Here is a 24789-nt window from a genome sequence, read left to right as displayed (position 1 = left end):
GATTACAATAATGAGAATCCAAGGTGCTCTGCAATACTTGGACTCTGGTATCGTACCATTGCCATACAGATGAGCCAGAGTGAACAAGGTTACAGTACCACACGTCACTCATAACCTCATGTGATGGGATGGATCAAGCTCAACCTGCATGGAGGAGGAAAAGTGTCTTTGCAAACAGAAATGTCAACCAATTTCAAACTTTGAAATCTGTCAGAAAGGACATGACTAGATATTCCTTCCTTGGGCTCAAATTTCAGATGGCAGAAGAAGACGAGGGAAAGGAAACAAAATTTTCAGGACCTTCTAGAATGACAATAACACTGAAGAAAACCTAGTTCTGTGAGGACAAAGGCTGCTTAAGGGGTCTGCCATAACTCCTGTGAGGTTGCCAAAATACTTGGATGTATTTCAATTATCATTATCATTGCTATTACTGCTATTTCATGTCTGTCAGATTCTCTTGGTTCTCAGCAAATGAGGAAAAGGGCTGGGATATGGGTGCGAAAGAGACTCCATTCCTAATCCTCCTAGAGATAGTGCCAAGGTCAGCTATTCTCAACAGCACCATATACTGTGTGACTCAATGTACACTTGCAGGAGTAGTCAGTAAACAAGTTAGAAAACATTAAACCCTTTACTACTACCTTGTCTCCAAAGTCTTGGTGATTCCGGTTGGACAGATTCAGGGAGAAAGAGTGCTCAGAAATATATTAAAGAACTATAAAAATACTTTAAAATGTTGTATTTTTAAACAGAATTTTGAGTAATGTAAGAGCTTCTGCCTTTCACCTCAGAGCATATCAGACCAAGAAGTTTGTGCCATCTTTTGATATTAAATTAAAATTTGAGACCCTTTCTGGTATGAGAATTTAAATCTCAAAGTTAAATGGTTTCTGTGTAGGCTTTGGTCCAGTAAAATTGTGGAAAACTGCTTTTGTTAAGGACAGCTACCTAATGTTTGCATTTGTTATGTTTGTCTGCATGGTGCTGATATCATGGTTGCTGAAGAAGACAAACTATGGAAGTAATGAAAAATGTCATATGTACAACAACTACCAAGAGCATAAATAAATCCACAGCTTTGTTCAGCACTTGTGTTCAAATTTGCAATCATAGACACATGTGTCACCATGATTTACGCATTCATTGGCATCTTTGTTATCATTGACAACTTTTCAAAATCAGATTTGCTTAAGGAGGTCATAGCATGAATGTAGCTAACAAGTATTTCTGGCCACAACACCAAGCAAAGGGATCCACACAGGGAGGACAATGTGCTGCATCGGATGTCAAAACTGACACATAACACAGCAGTGGGAGACACCAGCACTGATCAAAACCATTTGTCCTTATGGGTTCCTTCCTACACTTCACATTGTGAAGCAGAGCTATCCTGATCTCTCCTAGGAGAGAGTACAGCTGGTGCTACTGCTGCACAGAATGTATTTACAGCATGGAATAAAGGAAGAAGATGATCCCTACAGCATCAGCTCATCTTTAGCAGTGCAGAGTAAGGAAGCAATATCATTACTAAAACTGTTAATTGTCTTCTGAATGCTGCACTGGCTGAAATGTAACTGGGAGGAATGGGAGGAGAAAACGTAGACTCAGATGCAAGCAGAAGCTTTGGGCAATCTGTTATTATGATCCTGGGTAAAATTTTTATTGTTGGATGATATTCCAACTCCTTGCTGTGGAGTTTCAGGATCATGCACTATTCTTTTATTAATTTCTGTTCTTCATTCCTTTGTTGAAGAGAACCCTTTCCAGAGCTGTGGTTTGCACCATGCTAATGACATTGTCAGTGGTCTCTGGCTGGTGGGCAGATAACATTGGCCTACATTGCAGCTGACAGAAATCTCTTCTCCCCTTCACTTTGAATAAACTCAACTTATTCTCCAGTATACATGCAGACCATGTAAGTGGTGCAGTTCTGTGACAAATGCCAAAGGCAAAACTATCCAGAACAGTTGGATAGTTGGTCCAACATTTAGACATGAGTGGTCTAGGATACCTGTGTTGGCACTGTTACACAAATAGGGAAACACACAGGTAATTCTTAAACACAACAGGATAATCTAAAGACTGGTACACCAACCCCCTTTTTTTCCAAAGAATTACAGTGTTTACCTTCAGTCCTGTCCGGTAGTTTCCCACTTTTGCTTGTTGTTCCAGTGTTGACTGTTTCAGATGAGGTGCTCAGTTTGGTGTTGGGGTCTCGTTTCGGCTTTGGAGGCGGTTGCTTTCGAGAGCTGCTGCTCTCATCATCAGTTCCTCCAACTGAATGAAGAGACTGGGATCTGACAGTGAAGCCACTGGAGCAGGGGTGTGGCAGTCTGTCCTGAGGAGCAGGCATTGTCATAAATCCCATGCGGAAATGTTTCCCCACGTAGCTGCCTTCATTTCCTCTTGCTACTTCTCCACCTATGCTGTAAGAGAAAATACAAATATAAGTAAAAGGTTCTCCTTTGCCTGAACCACACCTGGAACCAGGGTCTCAGTTCTACCTGTGACAAGCAGATCATGTTTTTGAATTTGAAAACAAGCAATGCTCTTCCCTGAAAAGAAGATGACTACTAAAAAAGTCTATTTTTCAATTTAAGCTGCCAACAACTGAGACATAGGTACACTGCTATGCACTCAGAATATTACAAGAAGAAATCAAGAAAAGCCTCTGACAGGTTTCACAGTATTGTAACTAGAAATTTTCTACAGAACAAATTTCAAACACTGAAAGTCAGAACTGAGTTTTCAGGAAAACAGAAGACTGTGAGTAGGGAAAAGAATAACACATTAGAAATACAACATGGTGTATTGATCCACACTCTCTGACACTCATATTTGACTACAGATGCTCATGTAGCTTGGGAAACAAGGCTCATGGCATCCAATCAATCTCTTCCCTTGAGACTAAAGGGTGGTAAAGAAGAAATGTTCTAAAAATTACTTGGATATAGGAAACTCAACATCACATTAAACCCACATAAATCTGCAACACAAGCAGCTTCAGACTAGTAAATTAGAAGTTTAGGAAATTAAAAGGCCATGGACCATGGGACACCAGGAAGAAAATAACCTCCAGCCATTCAGAAACACAGGTAAAGACGAAGGAAAGTTCAATTGAAACAAGTGCCACCATACCAAATACTGCAATTTCTGTGGGTGGCATGACTGAGAATTTGATATTATTCCTGTTCCACTCACACTTATCAGTTCTGCAAAACAGCTCTTACTGGTGTTTATACTGCAATCCAACAGCACATTTCAATTCAGGCAAGTCAGTGACTATGCAAAGAAACTCAGCAACACACACACAGGTCAACGTGGGCTTCTGCAAGGAGATTTGAAATGGTACCACTGTGGGCACATAGAAATGTCAGTACAAGAACTGTGAAGTATCAGAAAGCTCTAATTAGCTCCTGTTTTCCCTTCACACAGAGTTCTAAGCTGGGTGAGTGCTTCTCTGAAAGTTTCTTATTTGATGTTGCCTTGGGCTGGTGCAGTTAATTTGGTGCTGGAACACATTTGCCTTTTTAAAAGACACGAACGTTTCTCAAAAGTATGAAGAGTAAGCAAGGTCACCTAATTTCCTGATACTGTCCCCATCTTCACTGTAGGTAAAACACAAATTGTATCTAATTGTCCTAAAAGCATCAGACTGGCAACGAGCAGTACACAGCTGTGTGCATACAAAGCAGAACCTTGTTTGCTTATTACCCTCCCTGTTTCTTTACTGCATTTCCTCTTCAAGTGGAGATGTCCAGTTTGAAAACTGGTTGATAGCAGAACAGGCCTAACTGACCAAGTGCCACTTTCCAGGGGTACTGACACCTCCCCAACATATATAAATGTGTGCACATACCTGTGCCAGACATACGCACACACTGGTCCATGCTCATAACCAAGTTGTTACTAAATCCTAATTGGCATCAATTCCAAAGGGATTTGCAGCCAGAAAGATCAAAAGGTAGAAATCATTAATTTGAATATTTCTAAAAAAACTGTAGCTAGTTTGAATGATTAACTATGTCTCTACTAATCTTTCATAAATTGTTCTGAAAATCATATAATCCTTTGACATTGGACTACAGAAAGTCTGTCATATTATTTAAAGAAGATTACTATCCAAACATGCTGAAGAATGCAGGTGGGGAGTCTGCTTTCTTTCTTAAGTCCATTGGATAATTACTTTTAGCAAAGAAAATTTCAGTTTGCTATGTCTCCAATGTTGCAATTCTTAACAGTTTCCACTCTTTAATTACTGCATTTACTTCACAGCTGTGTGCATGGTTCAAACACCATTCACTGTAAGCCAGGTTCTTTTCCAGACGGACTTGCACAAATCCCTCTGAGGTGATATATTTCACCCTTGTCTTAAGAATACACAAAACTGCATTTATACGAAGCGTGGGAGGGTTTTTTTGCCAAACTGCTGCATCTTGTACTCCAAAAATGAAAACTTACAAAATGTATGCCTGGTATCTAAATGCACTGTCTTATTAAACAATTAAATGAAATATTTCCTTTTGCCCCTCTCCCTTAATTTTTTCATTCTTTACTGAATTTCAACATAGATGAAACTCCCACCTGCTTCCTACATTTTCTACAGAACAACAAGCCTATAGCCAGGTCAGAGAGAGGTTGTGGGTACAGATGGGAACAGAACTTGCTGCTGTTCAGCATTGCATCTGGAGTAGATCTGGTCTTGCTTTCCTACATCCTCTGGTCAGGTCCTAGGTAGAAACAGCAGAGCACCATTTTCCCGTTTTCAGCCACATTTAAAAGAGGATCCATTTGTCTTTGAATGCAGGAGCAAATGCTCAGCTGCTGCTGCAGCACTGTAAACCACAAGCTGCAGAAGACTAGCCTCTAATCTTTGGTTCTGAGCCCTGGTCATAGACCAGGATCACAAAAGGCTTAGGCTTGCTCCTAATGCTGGTAGCAATTCCCAGTATAGGGCAGTGGGTGTTTCCCAGCTAAGTCTGACCAGTTCACACCAGCACAGCACACAGTGGGGTGTCAATGCAGAGCAAAATCCCCCGTATGTAAAGAGAAAGGAGTAACTCCAGACTCACACTCAGAGCACGAGTTCAAAAGCAGGATGGCAGATTTCAAATGTGGTATCCCCTGCCCTCAGGCAGCAGATCCTGAAAGTCCATTTGGGCTTGTACAATGCACAGCGTTGCTGTTGCCACATCATGAACCCAGACAGAATGAAAGGATTTTTTTATATACTCCTCCTGCTCACAGCCACAGGAATTGGCTGGGGCTAGCATGTGTCCCACTACAGCACAACAAGCTGACAAAGATTTACACATAACTTACTGTGCAGCAATTACTACAGAGACAGTGAGAGAGAAAACAACTGTGTAGGTCTCAGTCCATTATTTCTGACAGGTAAGACTCTGTGCTCCTCATTGTACAGATAATGAGTTCTATTTCATTTTAAAACTGTATTATGTAAGTTGCTGCAAGTATTAAATAGTTTATTAATATATATGGAAATGCAGATTTGGATTATTTCTCTGGGAAGTTTCAATTTGAACTTGGCCAGGATCAAATGCTTCTCTGACAAAGAATTATGTACAGCATTAAATAACCATTAAAAATGCAAAGAGAGCTATGATTATATAACAACAAAATTAATCATATGATCCCTCAAGTTAAACACATCAAAGCTGGCTTTGTGCTGAAAATGCACTTCAGTGTTTGCCCAGGTCTAGTGACTGATGCTGCCACGGGTGGAGAAAAGGGCAATGTCAAGGTTGGTGTCAGATACTTTTAAGAAGATTGTTGCAAACCATCTATCCTGTCAGAACCACATTACAGACCTTCTCCAAACCCAGCTAACCAGGCCAATGCAGACCATCAAGTGCTACCAGGTTACATGCTCTCTCCTTGGGTGCACTGCAAGGGAAGCAAGATCCCATCCCTCTCCCTCTTCCACACAGTGATGGAATTAAATCATTACAACAAATACCAAAACAGTTGGATCTGTCTTAAACCAGGAACAGCAGATTCCAGCTTTCATTTCTAAAATATGAACAAGAGATCTGACTGATGGATCCAATGGGTCTCACTATATCTCCATACCAGTTTTCTCTGTCAGCTGAGTTTTTTGAGGTCAGAACTGGGCTAGCATTAAACCATGCTGGCCTTGCTGCTCCTACAGCAGTGTCAGCCTGCTGGCACGGAGGCTGAGGTCATGGCAGTGCTGGGCACTTCACAGCTCACTTCTGGTGCTCTGCCTGCCCTTCTCTACCGAGCAGATACTGGAGTATTGATGTAACTACAGCACAGAATAATGGAAGAACATCTTTGAAGAACTATAGAGGAGAAAGTCTTTTATATTATACATTTCATTACACATCACAAGAGTGAAAGTTACAGAGGAAGACTAAACATTAAAAATGAGCACAGAAAGTACTTTAAATGCAAACAGCATGGAGAAAGTTATTCCACCTTGTTTTGCCATGAGTCATAATGTTCCTGTTGACTGTAAACATATTTTCAAGTTGTTAAGTTAGAAAACTAATACAAATAAATTTTCATCACATTGATGAAAAATACATGGCAAACAGAAAGTATTCAGAGACTGTCTACATCAATCAGGGTGGTCCTTTTAGTTTGCATTGTCCTTCTTTAATATTACAAAGAACAATTTTAATTTGCTGTGCAGTTTTCATTACTTGGTCCAGACAGAAACTGAATTAATTCCAATTCCAATTTCCAATTCCTGGAAAACAAATTGATAGTTGTATGAAAACTTGAGTTTTACTTGGTGTCACTGTTTAACTGTAAACAAAATTGAATATTAAATTCTTCAGTGCAGCTATAAGGAGTAGAAATCTTGGACTGAGACCATAAAGTCAGAATACCCTGGAGATGTATTTTCTTCCCAGCCATCTCTCTACTCTTGTTCTTGGTTTTCATGCAAAAATTCTCCTATCAGTTTAAATTCACACTGGATTATTTTCACCCCTCAGGCACCAAGAACCACTCTGTCATTTTCCTCATCTTTGGGTGAGTTCCTTTTTCATTCCTGTGCTGCTTTACATGGGATTTTCTGCTTTTTAGACACAAGTTAAAAAAGGGAGCTGCACCTGATTATGGGATTTGACCTCCAAAGCAGGATGAAGGGGGACGTGCTCTGCTGGGGATGTAGCATCTTTGAAGGTATTTTACCATTTCTTTGCTGTGATACATTCCAGTCAGGGACCACCTTAGAAGGTAACCATCCTTCTAAGTGTTGAAATTCCAGGTAGCCAAGAGAAACCATTTCAAGAGCTGCTGCTTGCTCATCTTGTGCTTGAAGAATATTCATCACAGACACTGGTTCATTTGCTGGCAGAAACTGAGCTGGGAGTCTCTGCAGGCTCCTCTGTGGAACTGGGGAGAACTATGAATTACAGGGCAAGTGAAGCACATGGATAGCCAGGCTCCTGCCCTCCAGGGAGCTGCAAGCCCACGCAGAGCTAACGTCCCATGACACACTTCTAATCCACCAGGGAAGCCATCTGAGTCAGAGACAGAAGAAAAGTCACTAAAAAATTAACTGATAATGTAGGAAGAATTTTCTGTAGAAATGACTAATCATCAGTAAAACAAAAGGAATAAAAATACCTAACTCAAGGATTTTATACAAGCTGGTTTGACTGTACAAACAGCGGTTTATCCCATGGTGTATTTATGTTTTCTGGGTTAAGAGAGTAGCTACTGCTGGTTTAACCATTTCCTTGCTCTTACAGCAGTGAACATCCAACTGCCCTACTCATATCAAATGTTCTGCATATGAAGGGATGAAATGGCTTTGAAATGTCTATTCCCCATCAGAATAAATTATACACACATATACTAAGGATGACACATTTTACTTTGTATCTGAGAAGTACTTTCAAGATTAGCATAAATTATATTTGTAAATTAGAGGTTGGATGCCAAAATAACAGAAGATATACTATTTTTATCCCCCTAAACATGATTTCAACAGACCATGAAATGTAATACTGAAGAAATAAGGACAGGATCACAACCGTGGATACAGGAACTACACTGGAGGTATGGTTTTACACAAATCCATACCATTTTTATCACAAAAAATAAACATGCAAATTACACACATTTACCTCTATTTTTTAAAACTAACACTTCAGGGACCCCCCTTTTTATTCCCAAAGAACATACACGCTTTTTTTTTTACTGCATTACTTTTCTGATATACTCCAAATGACTCACCATAATCTTAAATGAAGGGTAATACTACCATCCTTTTAGATATAGGCTAAAGCGTAAATGAGTCGTGACAAAGGTCAGATTTAGAGCCATTTTGTGCACCTGGAGGACTGCCTAAAATGAGCAGCCAATATGGCTATGCACATCAAACTTCTCCCCCCTACCATATGCCTCTGCTTTTGAGGTAGGAGATCAGGTGCTGCTTAAGAAGTCAGGCCTCTCAGGATATACAGAATACATTAGTGCTACAAAACAAAATTTATTCTTTTATCCCACCTGTCAAACCCACAGGCCCAGGGTTTGATCCTGCAGACATGCAATGTGCTGACAATCCTGCTTTGAGTACCTGCATTACTGCACCAAAATACCCAGTTAGCTTAGTGACAATTGCTTGTGCCTCATTAATCTCTTGTAAGCAACACCAATTGCAGATGTATCCACTGCCCATTTTGAAATTGGGTTATTTCTTAAGTCCTCTGTGCTCCTCTTGTGAGTCTGCCATCACCAACAGGACTCACAGAAGATTCTCCAGAAGAAACTGAACTGCCATACCCCATGCTGTGGTTGCACTGTAAAATTAACTGAGTCCCTGGGGAGCAACCAAAAGACAGCTGTAATCCCTCTGCAGTGCACAATGGATAACAAAAGCAAAACTAAGACTGTCCACAGCAGGTTTTCCATATGATGCTAGAAAATCTGATTTCAAATGATGATCTGGTATGCTCTGCAGATAACTACTTTTAAAATGCAAAACATTGAAAATGCTGGCAAGAGTTGGAGTTTTGGGGGAAAAGGGAAAAAAAAGCAAAATCCAAACAAACCCAAAATATTTTATGAGAAACACTGATAAAAACTTTGCTTGCTATTTTTATAACAAATCTAACATAAGCTAGACAGTTTGGAAAGGCATAACTGAGGAGTAAGGACCTTTCTGATCCTCAGAGAACTCAACAAAATTGTTTCATGAGTCTGTACAGAAATGCAGGTGCTAGTTCTATTTTCCACTGGCACTGTTTCTGTTTATAGCAGACTGTCTCTTCAACCAGGGACTAAGGATGCCTGCATTGGGCTGAACATCCACAAAGGCCTGATGCTGCTCTCCTCAGAAGGACCAGCTCTCACTGTTGTGTCTGGGTACAGGGACTCCAGTGCTGCAGCCCCACGTGTGCCTGGTGACTAATTGATGCACATGGGAACACCTCTGGGTTGTGAAGACACCACATTTAAGAGGCTGGAGTGAAAAGTGCTCTGCTGTTATATGGATACAGTTATTTTTAATTTTGCATTGGGGGATGCACAGCTAAAAGCCAGCAAATGAAAGCTCATATGTTCAGAGTCACCTAGAATTAGACATGGAGCATATGCAAAGTTTAAACTGAGTGCAAATGCATGTTCACATTAATGGAGTGGGGTTTTGCATCCTGTCAAAAACAGGTGGAGCTCGACCAAGGCTGTGTTTTTATCACATTCACTGGAAAACCACATGGCGCAGACTCCACTCTGCCTGAGCAACTGTGGCTAAGTAAATATTTCAATGACATATAGGAATAAATTAACATACAAAATAATTCTTGAGCATTTCTGTAAGAAAATGTTTCTTCAATTTTGACTCAAAGTCTCAATGGAGAAAAGAAATCTGTACAGAGTGAAAAACCCTTTTTGTGGATCAGATGCTGTGAAAAGTTAAAGTGAAATGTGCTGAAACTAAGACAGAGACCTGTAAACCAAGAGCCCTGCATGGGCTGAGATGCTACATTAGGTCTAGCCTTTCCAAATTCAGGTTTATTTCAAACATTGATTGTACAGATGCTCTTCTCAGTCCCTCAAGAAAACATGATACTATTTTTTTTTTAAATCCAAGCTCAAATTGGATTGACAAGGAAATTATGGTTTTAAATAAACACTTCCTATGGTATCCAGTTCCAAAGAAAAGGGACTCTGAAAGTACTCTTCAATCCTGAATGGCAGTGAACAGGAAGAGCAGCATTTCAGTTTGGAGGAAAACCCCTGATGAATTGCTCTTTAGCAAGATTCATAGCAAAACATACAGATTATTTTTTACAGAACTTACCTGATGGTCCAGTTATTCACATAATTCTTCTGGTAGTATTGTCATTTACAATTTGCAATTTAAAATACATTCCCTGAGCTGTCCTGCCTCTTCATTTTCTTTTCTAAATGCCCTGTGAGCAGGTGAGAAGGGGAGAGGCACTTCCTGGCATACTGGGAGAAGGTCTCAGTAGCACAATTACTGTAGGGATGAGATAGAGATGCAGTTTCCACTGAAGGGACAGCTTTATTCAACAGCCCATCTTGTGGCAGCTCACCACTCCACATCTATTATATTCATATAGGGCAATTTTGCTTCCAGACATCTCAGCACATGACAAAATTTGGAAGTTTATATTCTTTTGACCAGGCATTTATCTGAATTTCTTGGGTACGATTTTAGGCACTGCTTTCATTGACATTCAGGGTCAGTTGGTAGTTATAAAAGAAAAAAAAAAAACTGCACGTTAAGCAATTCAAATAGGACTAAATCAAATTTAACCTAAAAATTGTATAGTAAAATTTTCATTTTAGAGGAATACACAGTGTAAGTTTTTACAAACAGTGCAAGGCATATTTGGGTATTTTCCCCACTTACAAGGACTCTGGGTGCTGGACTGGTCTTTGCATAGGAAACAGCAAAAAAAAAAAAAAAAACCCAAACAAAACAACCCAGCAACTTTACTGCAGTTTACCCAGCCAAACAACATAAATGTTCTGCTGGATACATCCCTTTGCTGCCCTAGGTTCTGGAACCCATAAAAGTATTCACCACAAAAATCCTTTTTTACCTGGAAGAGCCCTGGCCTAGCCCATTGCCTTGACTTTACAGCTAGAATTACTACCCTTGGGCTATTAGGTATCATCATCCCTCTGTTCCTTCTGATGTCTGAAGGAAAGGTTTCAGCTCTTTTGTCCATCACCACTCTGTATTTTAAGTGGACAGCAGTGAGTATCTCTGCTTTGCAAAGTGAAACACACTCAAAAAACTAAGTGAAATATTTTTGACTGGTATAATAAACCCAGAAGACAGGAAAGGGAATCACTCCATAGATGTGTACATTGTCATCCCTCCCTCCTTCCTGTCCGGACAGCCTTAATCTGCTAAACAAAGCTACATGAAACCCTGTACATCAGTATCAACAGCTTTTATCTTTAGAGCCTGGAGAGGTTTCTTCACTAAGATAAAAAGTTCTTGTGAAGATCTCCCTGCTTATGTCACTTTTCTATGTGTAACAAAGTGATCATTATTGCCACAACAGAATATTAATGTACTTCATATCTAAGTTTAGAAATAATAATATAAAAACTCTTTCCTTTCCTTGATGGATGTCAGTTTCTGAGCCAGGGTTGTCAGAAGCTACTTATTTGTGCATAGAAATAAATTTAAAAGGACATTTTATTTTCAGAAACACAGTTATTTTAATACTGCACGTCAGAGCATGTGAAAAGCAATTGTAGTGGGCATATAGGTGGTCAGGACTAGTGACTTGAGTCAGGACACTGAAAGAGGGCAGCCAGCCCATGCATCTTTGTCTTTCCCCACTCATGCATGTACCCAGCATGACCCTGAACCCTTTCCACACTGAGGCCTTCCAACATGTTCATTGCATCTCCATTCCCTTTAGAAATCAAGGTGAATTATCCAAATGCAAATCACAGAAACTCTTCTTTTCCTGTGTATCCATGCACAGATCTGATGGGCCAGACCCAGGAACTCCAGCAGTCTACTAAAAGGGCTTTACACATACAGGAATTTAACACCAGAGACAACTGGCTACAATAAAAGCTGCCAATAAACTTCCAAAGCTGCCAGAAATCAGCACATGCTGATTTTCATCACTCACAGAATTACTTTTGCAAATGGGAATGATCAGATAATTTTGGGCACTGCTGTGTTGTGCTTTTTGTTTTTTCCTGCAAGAGTAGCTTTTTGCCAAATTTCTGAGACAAAACTATGTCCAACAAGGTCCAACAGTAAAGGGAAGATGGTGCTTAAATGCTCCTTTGGGGACATGTACTTACATTGCCCAAAGGGTCATCACTAAAACCTATGAAGCTGTAGTGAAATGGAATTTTGCTAAAACAACAGCTTGTTTTCCAAGCTGAGAAAGTCTCTGTGAGGATTTGTTAGAGAGCTAAAGCATTAAAGCCAAGAGCAAACATCCTTGTAACCTGCATTTAATGGTGCAATGGTAAATTAAGTGGGGAATGTACTAGTTTAGTTCCCCACATGAGAGGTGATCAGCACTGTGCTGTTCACACTGAAAGTATGTAAATTCCTTTTTTTCCTCAGGCAACTCTTCAGAGAAGTCATTTACTGAGTGTCACATTTGAAGTGTCTCAGCTTGAAGAAATAAAGCTGGGTGTGCACTGAGGTCATGAGTTGTGGCAACCAGGGTCACACAAAGTCTGGACCTAATTTTACATACAGATGATAAACCAAAATATTGTTCTGTTGCTTTCCTTTGCTCTAAGAATTATTGCTAAAGTCTGCAAAGCTTCTGGTAATAAGTTGTAGTGCATGTACATTTCCAGGTTGCTTAAGCCACTTTGAAAAGTCTTCTACCTAGGAACAATAACCCTGACATAATATGAACTGGATTTCCCTCTCCCAAAGCTACATTGCAGGCAGCCTACTTCAAAACAGCTGAAAGGGGAAGAAGTTCAGAGACAATATGTGTGTGAGCTCCAAGCACTGAAGTCCAAATCAGTTATCTACACACCAGGCTGCACACAGTAGCTGCCTCTGCCCCTCAGAGGAGCAAGTCAGCTATGCTTTTTAATAGTTTTTGTGTTTTTAAACTCAAGAAAATACTGTTCTCTGCTCCAAAATACGTGATAACCCCTTCCCTGCCCTGTGGCCCAGTGCCCACACAGGACACAGGAGCCTGTTGCTCTGTCCTTACTGCACCAGCTACCTCAAATATTTAAATTTTGAGATGCTAAGACAAAAATCTTTCTTCAAGATGGTCTCATGATACAAATTTTAAGCCGGTGTAGCCTCAATTCAAACATTTTGGGTCATTATGTAGAGGACTGGAACAGTAGACTTTTAAGTCCTACAGAGAGCTCATGACAACATATTTTTTAATAGGCACTTTTACCCACTTAATAAATGTAGGGATGGGATACTGAGCTTTAAGGAATAGAATTACTGAATCATTAAAGTTGGAAAAGATTTTTAAGATCATCAGATCCAACCATCAGCCCAGCACCACCACCATGTTCACCACTAAACTATGTCCTCGGTGCTAGAAGGGATGAACCTTACTGGACTTCACACACACACTTCTGTGAATTTCCATGTGAAATGATTTTGTACCCTACCTAGAATGGTACACGGAAATGTTAATGTTCCTGGTGATGACCAGCTCATTATTCTGGTTTCTAGAATCTCTAGAATTTTATTTTTACCTCAGTAAGAAGTGAAAGATAACAATTGTTAAATAAGAACTAGCTGCACCTAGTTATTTAACCAGTGGATACACTGCTTTACAACAAAAGTAGATGATTAGAAGTAAGAAAATGATGCAGCACAATTACATTATTGCAGCTCTAAAGTGCCTTCTAGAAACTTTGTGGAGGTAAAGGGTAAAATCAGCATATTTTCCATGGTGGGTTTTGAGTTAAACCGTTAACTGTTGTCATATTTTCAAGTTTTGCCTTATGTTCACAACACACTTAAAATGAGAGCCAAGGTTTTTTATAGTCGTGCTACTGGATTTTGGAATGGAAAACTAAATACAATCTAAGGTTGTAGGACATTAGAAGTCAAAACTATAGAGTTTAACAGATGATTGTGAGTGATGCAAGCTGACACTTTTAATCCACTCTCAGATATTTAAAAAGGGATATTTCATAGGTGCATCCAGTAAAATTAGGATAGCTCTGATTCAAGACCCAGAACAGTTTTAAGAGGGCTCACAAAAGAATAGCATCAAGGAAAAAAATCTCCTTAGGAGAGATTCCCTCCTATGACAGTGACAAAATTGGGTCATCTCCTAGATGCTAGCATCTATAATTCTTGACATGCAGATGAAATGCAGATAAAAATAAATACAAAGTATAAACTTTCATAATACATTTTTATGCATATACTTACTAATCTGTGTTTACTGCCCTCCAAGTTGCCTACAGAGACAATTAGATCCCTTTTTTAGAAGGGGTACTATGGAGCATGCAGATCTATAGCTTTGATTTAAAGAGTATGACAGGCAATCAGTGTGTGTCAGAGGAAGCCCACATCAGCAAAGAGACATGTTAAAGTCACATCTGAATTTTCTTTTTTAGGACTAAACAGATGAGTGTTTCCTTCATGTTCTGAACACAGTTGGATTGGGAAATATTCTGAATTTCAGGCTAGAAGAAAATGGTTTGCTTCAAATTGTAGGAAAATGAGCAGCACTGATTTTATTCCTCACTTTCAGCAGAATTAAGTAGTAGATAGCAAAAAAATAAAGCCAGATGCACTCCTAAGTCTGTTATATATTTCCACCAGAAATAGCATAACAGCTAGAAATTAACTATTTCCCTACATTTTTCACTCTCATGAGATAAACACTAAATTTGGTTAATGAACTGGAAAGAAAAAAAGAAAGTCTATGGATTAATATTTTTTTAATGATTAAATGAAACAGGAATACAGACAGGAAATTAAAGGCTGTATTCCTATATTAATACTGATGCACAATGAGAGCAGCTGAAGATCCCATTTAAAAAGACATCAATATTACTTCCACAAAAGGTTTACATCAGTTATGAGAATATGAACTGAAGCTATTTCAGTTGGGAAGAGCCTGAATGCAAAGTCCAAAATTGTTAAAGACGCAGACTAGTAGGAAGAAAAAATCTAAGCTGAGCAAATCGGTTGCATTCTCTTTTTGAAACCAGAAACTCAATCCATTATGTATTAAGTTTGAAAGAAACGACTACAAAATTTCTACAAAATTGAGAAACCTGAGCAGGACTGCCCAGTCCCTCTGTCCCTTTTCCATGCACAATCTCCTCACATCCTTTATCAAAGCCAGCCTCAGATCTGCCCCACTGTGCTTTGTCAGGACTACAGAGCCAGAGAGGAGTATAAACAAACTGCTCTGTTTTCTATGGAAATAAACAAAGGTCAGCTTTTTTCCTACCCACTCAAGTCACTCTGTGACTACAGTGACTATGAATGGCTGGACAAACGTCTAAGACATGTCCTTGGAGAGGAGCCCTCTGTGCCCTCTGCTTCTCGTGGCCAGGAAGAATGTGAGCCAAGTCAAGTCTCTGTCCTGCTTTTTTAACTTAAAGTGCAAGGTAATTGAGAGTCAAAACAGAGCCTAAAGCACCCTAGAAACAAAGTTCTTGAGAGTCAAGTCCCCCAAAACTTCCTTTAGAAACGGTTATACACACGTGTATTACTCACACAATCTCACACAGAAAGCTTCAATCTCAGCTAGTGCTGTTTCCAATAACAATGCTCCAATACGTGGCTTAATATTTCCATTAGTATTCTATGAGAATAATGAACATTGTTGTTCCTTTTTGTTTTGCTGCACTTTCTGTCATTTTCCTAGCTTCCATCACTAATGTGTTTTATTGTTATTCAGGTCCTTGCCCAGTCTGTCTGTTACCTGCTCATTAGAACTCCTGTGGGAGAAAATGTTCCTCCAAGAACCTGATTCTAGGATTCTTCAATTTATTCTCAGGCTGAGTAAGTCTAAAGGCTCAGATTATTAAGGTGAGCTTGCAGTGATGTATTTGATAGACTGTGTTTTGTTGTATTAAGGCAAAGGGAAATTAATCTATAAAGTTTTAGCTTTATACTTGGAAAGCTAAACAAAAAATAAGTAAATCTAGACCCTCAAAGAAGCGTGCCTCCACTGGGGCTTAAAGTCACTAGGAGGTCAATGGGCAAAAGAATTTAAGGCATTTCTTTGTAAGAAATCATCAAGTATATGAGAGAGATATATGACAATTTGCAATGCAAGCTTGTTCTGATGACACTTTCACAATAGAAACACACTTTGGAATTCTCCAAAACAGCTTGAAAATTTTCAAAGAGATGTTTTTAGTTTAAATTGCTAATAAAATCACTGAGTGGGTCAGTGAGTTGAACCTACAGCAAGCTTCAGCAGCACAAAATTTTTATATGCAATTTTAGGGCTGAGTTCCCTACAGAATGACTGTAGAGTTCTTGCTGAACTGCAGCTATGGCTATAAAATATTAGCAATGTTAAGTAAATTACAATATATTATATGAGAACGGCCTTCCATCAGGTAACACATGGGCCTCCAAACTATTCCGAACAGGCCTTATTACTTGTCTCCACTTTATTTTAAAATCATCTATTTACTGAGACTTAAATTAAAGAAAAAGAAAAGAGAAACAAAATTCTAAGAGTTTAATCATAGCTAAAAGGTTTACAGCATGCACATTTTCTTCAATGTATTATTAAAAACAGCAGCAAAAATTGACTGTGATATTGAAAGGGCAAGAGAAAATTAAGCAATGCCTCATCTACTATTTCCAACTCAATTTTAAGCACTCTGGGCTTTTTAATATAAATGGCAATTTTATTGCTGGCATTCAGAAGTAGTTATCCTGCTCTCTGAAAATGCCTACCACTTTCTGGGCAAGTCTGTGGAATATGTGTAAATGATTAACCACAAGCCAGGTCAGTTCAGACTCAGAGCAATTACAGACTACTGCAGAACCCCAGAAAACTTTAAAGCCACAGGCCAGCAGAGGCTTCAAATTGAGAGATGCAGACTAAGCCACTGGCCAGCCACTCCTACCAGAACAAGGTGGTCTCAACAGCCTCTTTCCTTTGCACTGATTTTTTCTCATTCCCTGGGACAGGACCAGTGTGCACATATCTAGCAGGCAGCACCATCACAGCCAGCCCCTGGGAGGGTCTGGTCTCCACAAGAGCTGTAACAGCCCAGAAGCATCTTGTCAGACCAGCCAGCCTGAGCAGAGGGAACCTGGCTGTAGCCCAGTCAAAACTTAATGACACTATCATCTGCCTTATTACAAAAGACACCAAATAAAACTGGATATTTAGGACTCATACTGTCATGAGAGGGAAAACTGCTACTAAGTATTAGCTTATCACTAGGTATCCAACCAATTTCACAGAAGACTAGCAGCACCTCATTAGGTTTATATATATAAACTGTCATCTGTTCAGTCCATTTATAAAATATGGGAAGGCAGCAGGAAACCTAAGGATTCATGAGGAGTTCTTGGAGAGAAACATCCACTGCTCTCTTTGTCATTTCTCTCAGCCTTTGATTTTTGCCTCAACTTTTCACAGTTATTTCTCCTCCTTTCTGCATGCCCCCTGCTAATGCAGACCCATCAGTCACCCTGTGCACTCCATGTTAGACACTGAGGGAGCTTCTGTGCAAATGTTCAGCACCAGCACAGCTGTCAGCAGCTGTGTGCTGGCTCTGATATTTTACACTTGCTCTTAATTTAGAGACAAGGGGAAAGGAAGGCATGAGGAGCACAGGGGAAAGCAAAAGCCTTCCTACAAAGCTTGTTTTGATAAAACAGAACTAGCTCCACAAGTGGAGCTGCAAGTCAGCAGGAGGACAAGGGCCTCAGAAACCCACTGAGTACAGGGGATCCAGCCATGGGCAGCTGTTTTGTACAGTTATATAGTCTCAGGGACTTACACTACCTTGGTCTCTCCTGGTAATTTTCTCTTGGATAGCTGCTGTTGCCCAGTTTCAAAAGTTGGCAGATGGTTGCAGAACAAACAGCTGAGCCAAGACCTGAATACACATCCCACAATTCCCAAGCAGCAATCTCAAACCCAGAACCACGCTTTGTCACACTTCTGCTTTTCTCTATGTGCTTAGAGTTTCACCTCTGAAATACACAGAAACACTGGTCTGAACACAGCTTCAGAGCTCTCAGAGAGGGGGGCACCACAAGGCACCACACACCATCTCAGGAAGGAACTGTTGATGCTATGAAGACCCCTCCAATGCACTCTTTTGACACAAATGACTTTCTCAGGAGAAAACCAAGTCTTTGGCTTGAGAGCACAAAAGGGGCTTGCTGTGAGGCCACAGACCTGGAAAGCAAAGCAGAATATGTTCTTGGCTTATCTCCAGCTGCCAACTCATTACTTCCCACCTTGCTGTCCAAAGTTTCCCAGTACATTAGCAGAAGTGAGACTGTAAAATACAATATAAATACAAAAGAAAAAGATAAAATACCTCATATTGTCAATATGATATAGCCCTTGGCCAGCAACCTGTGAACAGGTTTGAGTATTTAGACAATCTGTTTGTAACAAAAGACACGGCAGACAGAAATGCAAGAGTGTGTCCAGTAAACACCGTGAAGTGCCAAGGGTGAGAGGATCAGTAACAACTGGAGAAAAACAAGTTATTTTGTTTTCCACAAGCCAGATAAACAGGAAGAGGAAGATGAGGAAGAAAGGGACAAGTCCTGCCCTGAGCATAGTAAGATTCTTCATGGATGGATGCATATTTGCTGCACTGCAGATATACTTGCACATAATAAACCTGAATTCATTAATACTAAATATTTACACTCAGCTTGTAACTCGTCCAAAAAAGCAATTATGATACATCATGTTGACGGAGAGTATGAAACCATTAAAATTTGGATCATTGACACAAGAGACTGTGTCAGTGCATAGTTAACAGTAAAATCCCTAGTACAGTACATTTAATGGGAATGGTCCAATGCTTTCTAATAAAGCAATGCAAAATCTGTTTTGCTGTGACAGTGCCCTAGTTCCAGGTGGGATGGAGTTAATTTCTTCTCAGTAGCTGTTATAAAGCTGTGTTTTGGATTTGGAATGAGTATGGTGTTGACAATACACTGATGTTTTGGTATTTTACTAAGTTGTGTTTAGCCTAAGTCACAGACTTTTTTTCTATTATCTCATGCTCTGCCAGTGAGGAGGTACACAAAAAACAAACAACAAATGAACAAAACCAAAAAAAAACATCCAAAACCCAAATTTAGCATAGCTTGTCAAATAAACTAAGAGGGAGCTCTTGGGACTGAACTTTGGTTGTAATATTTTCCCACAGCATAACATGTTGCAGGTGTCATTCATGGGGGACTAAAAACAGAGATGAGGTGGTAGCAGCAGCACCTTTCACCTCATCATGGCAGGTGAGGAGAAGCTATACAAGAGTGCCTATCCTCAGCCTGTTTCCAGTCCACTTGAAAATCTATGAGAAAGGGCTAAACAACAGAAACTCCTTGGCTGGAAATGAAGAGTGGAGCTATCAAAAGTCAGACCCCAAGATGTGACAGTCAGGGTTCTCTCTTTCACAAAGAACACTTGTCAGAGATTAACCATGTGGTCTTTTAAAAGGCAGCATGTTCCCTGCAGAAGTCATTGTCCATGCAAGTGCTGCTGGATATGGCTTCCAGCTCTGACAGCACAGTGGTCTTGGAATCAAAGACTGGTTGAAGTGGAGATTGTAGGTCTTGGAATTACCAATAGCTACTTAAAAAATATGTAAGAATTGCCTAAATCACAGTCCAAACACACTGGAGGGAATCTGATATAAGCTGACAACAGACACAGGTTTTAGGGGAAGTAGCTGTCCAGTTTGGCATGGGGAACACATTGCTACAACAACATGACCTACACAAGTCATGGGCATCCCTTTGGAGAACCCGACATATAAATACATGGTGCCAGTGGTAAAACATCAGCTGGCAGGATAAATTAGAAAAGACATTGTATTAAATCAGGCATTTTCAGGGCTCAGATCCAAAGATATTAATCCTTTCATCAGGATTCAAACTGGCAATATTCTATGTAGGAGGACATTTGTTTACTCTCTGGACTGGATATAAAATTCATGTGTTCAAGAGAGCAAACCCTCTTCTGCTCTCAACTGCACTGAGGAAGGGCATAAAACCATGTTTGCCTTCTGTATGTCTCCAGAATTACCAGAGTGACCATGAGTGCAGTGATAATTCAATTACACTATCTGAGGAGATGTAATGCTCAGATATAAGACTTTGTATTGTGTTTCACAAAGCCCAGTGATGGTACAGGAGCATGCAACAAGTTTGACCTATACCAGGATCAAATATCCTCACGCACTGTGTTTTGATACAGGCCCACCTTAGTATATGGCTTGATAAGATTTTTGAGTTCACAAACAAACCTAAAGTTTGTATTTTAGATCTGCTGTCATGGGTATCAATGATGGCACAAGAATGGTATTCAAAATTTCTTTGTTTGGAAATAATTCCAGTGTTCTAGATACCACATCATGAAACTGCTGACTTTTTTGTAGTGACTGCCATTCTCTCACAAAACTCATCTACGACAAGTAGTTCTCCAAAACCAAAATTGCCATTCTGATAGAGAAAGATGATCAGACAGTAAATCAAACGAGTTGGAACTGCTTCAGAACATTCAGTCTGTGATCATTTCCTGTTTTGCCATTTTGTTTATTCTTGAGGCTGAGCCTGAGAATTTACATCCATGCTTAGATCAAATTGTATGTTGCTAGTTTGGGCAACCACATACAGTGAATATTACTGTATGTATAAACAATAAAGATGTCTTACACATTTCTCTGCTCTGTTCTTATGCACTAGGATGTTTACAAGGTGGCCAGAGCCAAATAAATCATCATTTTCTGTGGTAGCAATAAAAGCACGATCATTATCTTGAAAGTTCTATTCCACCCTAATACCATGGGACAGGATTTATGGAAGGGCTTCATTGATCCAAACACAAATCACAGTTCAGGTTACCCAGCTATAGAAAGTCCAAGGAAGCATTAAATGAAATGTTAAAATTAATGTCTGTGTTATCTCCCAGGTAATTTAATTAATTATTGCAAAGAAATTCCTTCAATTTTGTGTTGTACGTGGTAAGTGAAGAACTTCAGCCTGTGGATTTCTATATGTACAAGCAGAGCATTTTCAAGGCCAAGTTTTTTCTACTAGTATGTGTTAATGCTTCTTGTAATGTGTGAAATATAGTTCAGGCAACTCAGTCTGAGAATCAAATCATTTTTGTTACACACACATACCAGGTAAAGATGGCAAGTTTTTGGATAATAACTATGCTTTAAAAATAGATTCCTATAATTTAAAAATAAAACCAAGGCTTGATAAGCTGTGCTTAGCAAAAGGAGAAAACTTGTTTTCTAGGAGAAAACTACTTGTGGAAGCATGACATAAAGTATTACTTAGCAGAAACCATCAAACAACTATTTTCCCAATGTTTTACAAAGCACTTTTGTGCACAATACATAAAAAGATGTACTTAGCATTAACATCATTATTGGAATTCATGGTCCTAGGATATAGTGTAAAAAGCATCAGAATCCATGGCCTTAATAACTTTTTATTCATTAGTTTCAGCTCAAAGAAGTGTCATGGAATCATAATAAAGTATGTTCTTTATTCTTTTTTCAAAGTGAAGTAATCCCTGTCATTTCAGGTTTTTCTTGTGTTGCTTCTAGATGGAGTTACCCTGTCAAGAAAGTGTCATAATATTTCTTGAAAGTACTTGAAAATACTTTCTAGATGTGTTCTTTTAGGATAGATTAAAGCACAATAAGCCATTCCATTTCCTTTGAAAAATTATAACAAACTATCGTAAAGCTCAGCATATCAATGAGGCCTGATTGCACACTGCAGCAGTTAGCAAGGGGATACATCTCATTTAGCCATCTCCAACAGGAAGGTAAGGAGGAGGGGTGCAATAACCCACTGAAGCCTGCAAACACAAGCCACAAGCCCTCTCCTTGCTTTTGGACAATCGAGACCCTTTACTTCCAGTCTGCGCCCTACAAATTCCAGAAGAACTGGCCAGGGAGAAATGTCAATGAGACAAGTCAAATGAGGAGCACAGATCTTCAAAGAATGACAAAACTACTTGTTCCATGTGAGCAACTATATTTTGCTAGTTAAAATGGCCTGAAGGAGTGGGAGCTCGTCAGGGAGTAGAGTTCAGTGCACCCTAGGAAAGGCAGGGAAAGTGATGAAATGAATGGGGCTGCAAAGCTGCTGCAATAGTGCATGAGGCTGTCTTTGGGAAGGGAAAGGCTGATAGCATCCTTACACTTTTTATTCAGGTCTAGAAATGTCCTCTAGGAAGGGATTTTTGCTTTATAACTAGAGGAAACACCTCTGGATCTGTGAACTGCCACCAGTTTTCTGGGATGCAGTAATACAGCCTCGAACCTTGTCTCCTGCCCAGTCTGAGGTCCTTGTGGAATCAAGACCCACAGGTGAGGGATGACCTACTTGAGGAGATGGATCTTCTCATGAAATAGAAGTTTCCTGTTAGGAATTTCCTAGCTTTGTCTTCCCAAACCAACCTGCAGGGAAACTATGTGCCTAATTTCTGATTTTATAAACACTAGGACAACTCCCTTGTCCTTCATAAAATATCTCTAACTGACCACTGTATAACCTCAGGTAATTAGGTAGATTCCTAGATGGCAAATACCCAAGATTCATCTTTAATCTCAAGGGAAAGAATAGTGACAGAGCTTATAAAAGATTTTCAGGTAATTCATAGAGACATTACATCCCTCATTATAGTCATCTTAAATGCAGCAGAATTGACTGAGTTGGAGCTTCTGGAATGAAACGAGATACAACCTATAATATGCTGAACAGCCCCTTCCTAAGCATCTCCTGTTTCCTATTCAGCCTCCTTAGACAGGTGATAAATGCAATCTCTCCATTTATTGGGTCATATTTCATCAAACACAAATGTATGTGTCACTGTACATCTGTGAGCACCCTACATGGCCTTTCCAGATTGTGCTAATGGGGCTGCAGCACAACAGAACCTGCTCAAGTCTCCATCAAGCAGAACTTGGGACAGCAAGGGATGCTGACACAGGGAAACAGTTTAATCTGGCAATTAATTCAGGGTGTATGCAGAAAAATAAATGGTGCCCTTCTCTAATTGAATTCTCAGCTAAACAGGAGAGCAGTTTCTATTCTTTCCTGACCTCAGAGGTCCTGGGGTGAGCAAATCCCTGAGTCAATATCTGAGGTAATTCACCCTGATCCGGGATTGGGTCAGACCTGGTTCAGGGCTAAACATTAGAGAATACTCCCAGACAGCAAGATTTCAAGTGGGATGGTCATACCAGAAACTTAATATACTGTGTTGCTAAATCAAGCAAGTTAAAGTCACTTTTATTTCTTTACTACTGCAAATGCTCTTAAAGGTCCTGACACCCATCCTACAGACCATGAAAGAGCAGGAACCCCAGAGCTAGTCAAGAACACAGGGAACCAGCTACTGATAGCCTCTGAATTCTAAATCAAAAATTCTCAAAATAGAAAGTAAATAGTTTATAAACTATTTAGCAGCTCAAGGATTAGCCACAGAATTATCCAAACAGTTATAACAAATTTATAAATCTATGAATAAAATCATAAGCCCCCCTTAAGCAATTTATAAAGCAGAAAAACAACATGTCAATTATTTGCTGTAAAAAATGTTTTCTACTTTAGTTTCTACTTAAGTAGTTGCAAAAATAAATAGCTTAACAGCCTGCAACCACGTTAGTTTGGCATAACTGCATCTAAATTTAACTCTCAGCAAAAAGAATTTATGATTTACGTTCATTTTCATTTCAGAGAAACAAAAGAATGTACTTCTCTTCCTGTCTTTATATCCATAAAGTAGAGGGCATGGATCTTATAGAGAACAGCATACAGTATGTAAATCTGGACTGAGGAAATTGCAGAAATGCCTCAGTTGTCCCAGGCTGATTACCAGGAATCAGTGAGAGTCAACTCAGGATTCAAAAATTCCTGCCTATCAAGGATGAGATGTTCATTAGATGTGACCTATTTTGAAGTTCAGTGAGATTGAGGTATAAATCTAAAGTTTGTCTGAATAAAAGAGACAAATAGAGTACAATACTAAAAACAAACTTATTTCATATCTGGTTATCATATCATATCAAACTCATTTCATGTCTGGTTACCCATCTAAAGGTTATTCTAGAAACCTCTTGGGACAGAAGTACAAAGCAGAGGCAATACTGGAGGATTGGGTAGTCTGATGAACAGGAATACTGGGAAAAATGGATAGGGAACAAGTGAGGAATTACATCAAGACGTAGCTGAGCTTCACTTAAGAAAAAAACAGATTTCAAGGAGAAAGATAATGACAAAATGAACTATGTGGGGAAACCTGAGAGAAGCTCAATAACTTTCAACACTTATGACATGGTATTCTTATTGTGCAGATCAGCTCTAATACTTTTACCGTACAAACTGAACAATTGCAGCTATAAAAAGGAGTCAGTTAATTATATGTGCATATTTGTATGTAGAATAGGTAAGAGTACATAGTTGTTTTTCAGAATGTGGTCAGATCTATATTTCTGGAATTGCATACCTGATAATATTTCTACACTTTAGATATGCAGTGGAAAACATGTGGACTGATTTTACTTAATCAAACAATTTAAAGTTTGAACTGCTTTCTAATTTAGCTAACAGCATATAATAACCATTAG

General features: G+C 39.4%; 1 protein-coding gene across 5 annotated transcripts in view; it reads right to left on the bottom strand.

The window, feature by feature from the left end:
- Positions 1–24789, bottom strand: part of NYAP2 (neuronal tyrosine-phosphorylated phosphoinositide-3-kinase adaptor 2) — a 136179-nt gene that overhangs the window by 72231 nt on the left and 39159 nt on the right. For all 5 annotated transcript variants that reach the window (XM_033068174.2, XM_033068175.2, XM_033068170.2 and 2 more), the window contains one exon: positions 2131–2429. In XM_033068174.2, the coding sequence (XP_032924065.1) occupies positions 2131–2429 (299 nt within the window). The remainder of the gene's footprint in view (positions 1–2130; positions 2430–24789) is intronic.

The sequence above is a fragment of the Catharus ustulatus genome, chromosome 10 (assembly GCF_009819885.2).
Source record: "Catharus ustulatus isolate bCatUst1 chromosome 10, bCatUst1.pri.v2, whole genome shotgun sequence".
NCBI lineage: Eukaryota > Metazoa > Chordata > Aves > Passeriformes > Turdidae > Catharus > Catharus ustulatus.
Note: the sequence above shows the minus strand (reverse complement) of the source record. Positions and strands in the feature narration are given on the sequence as shown.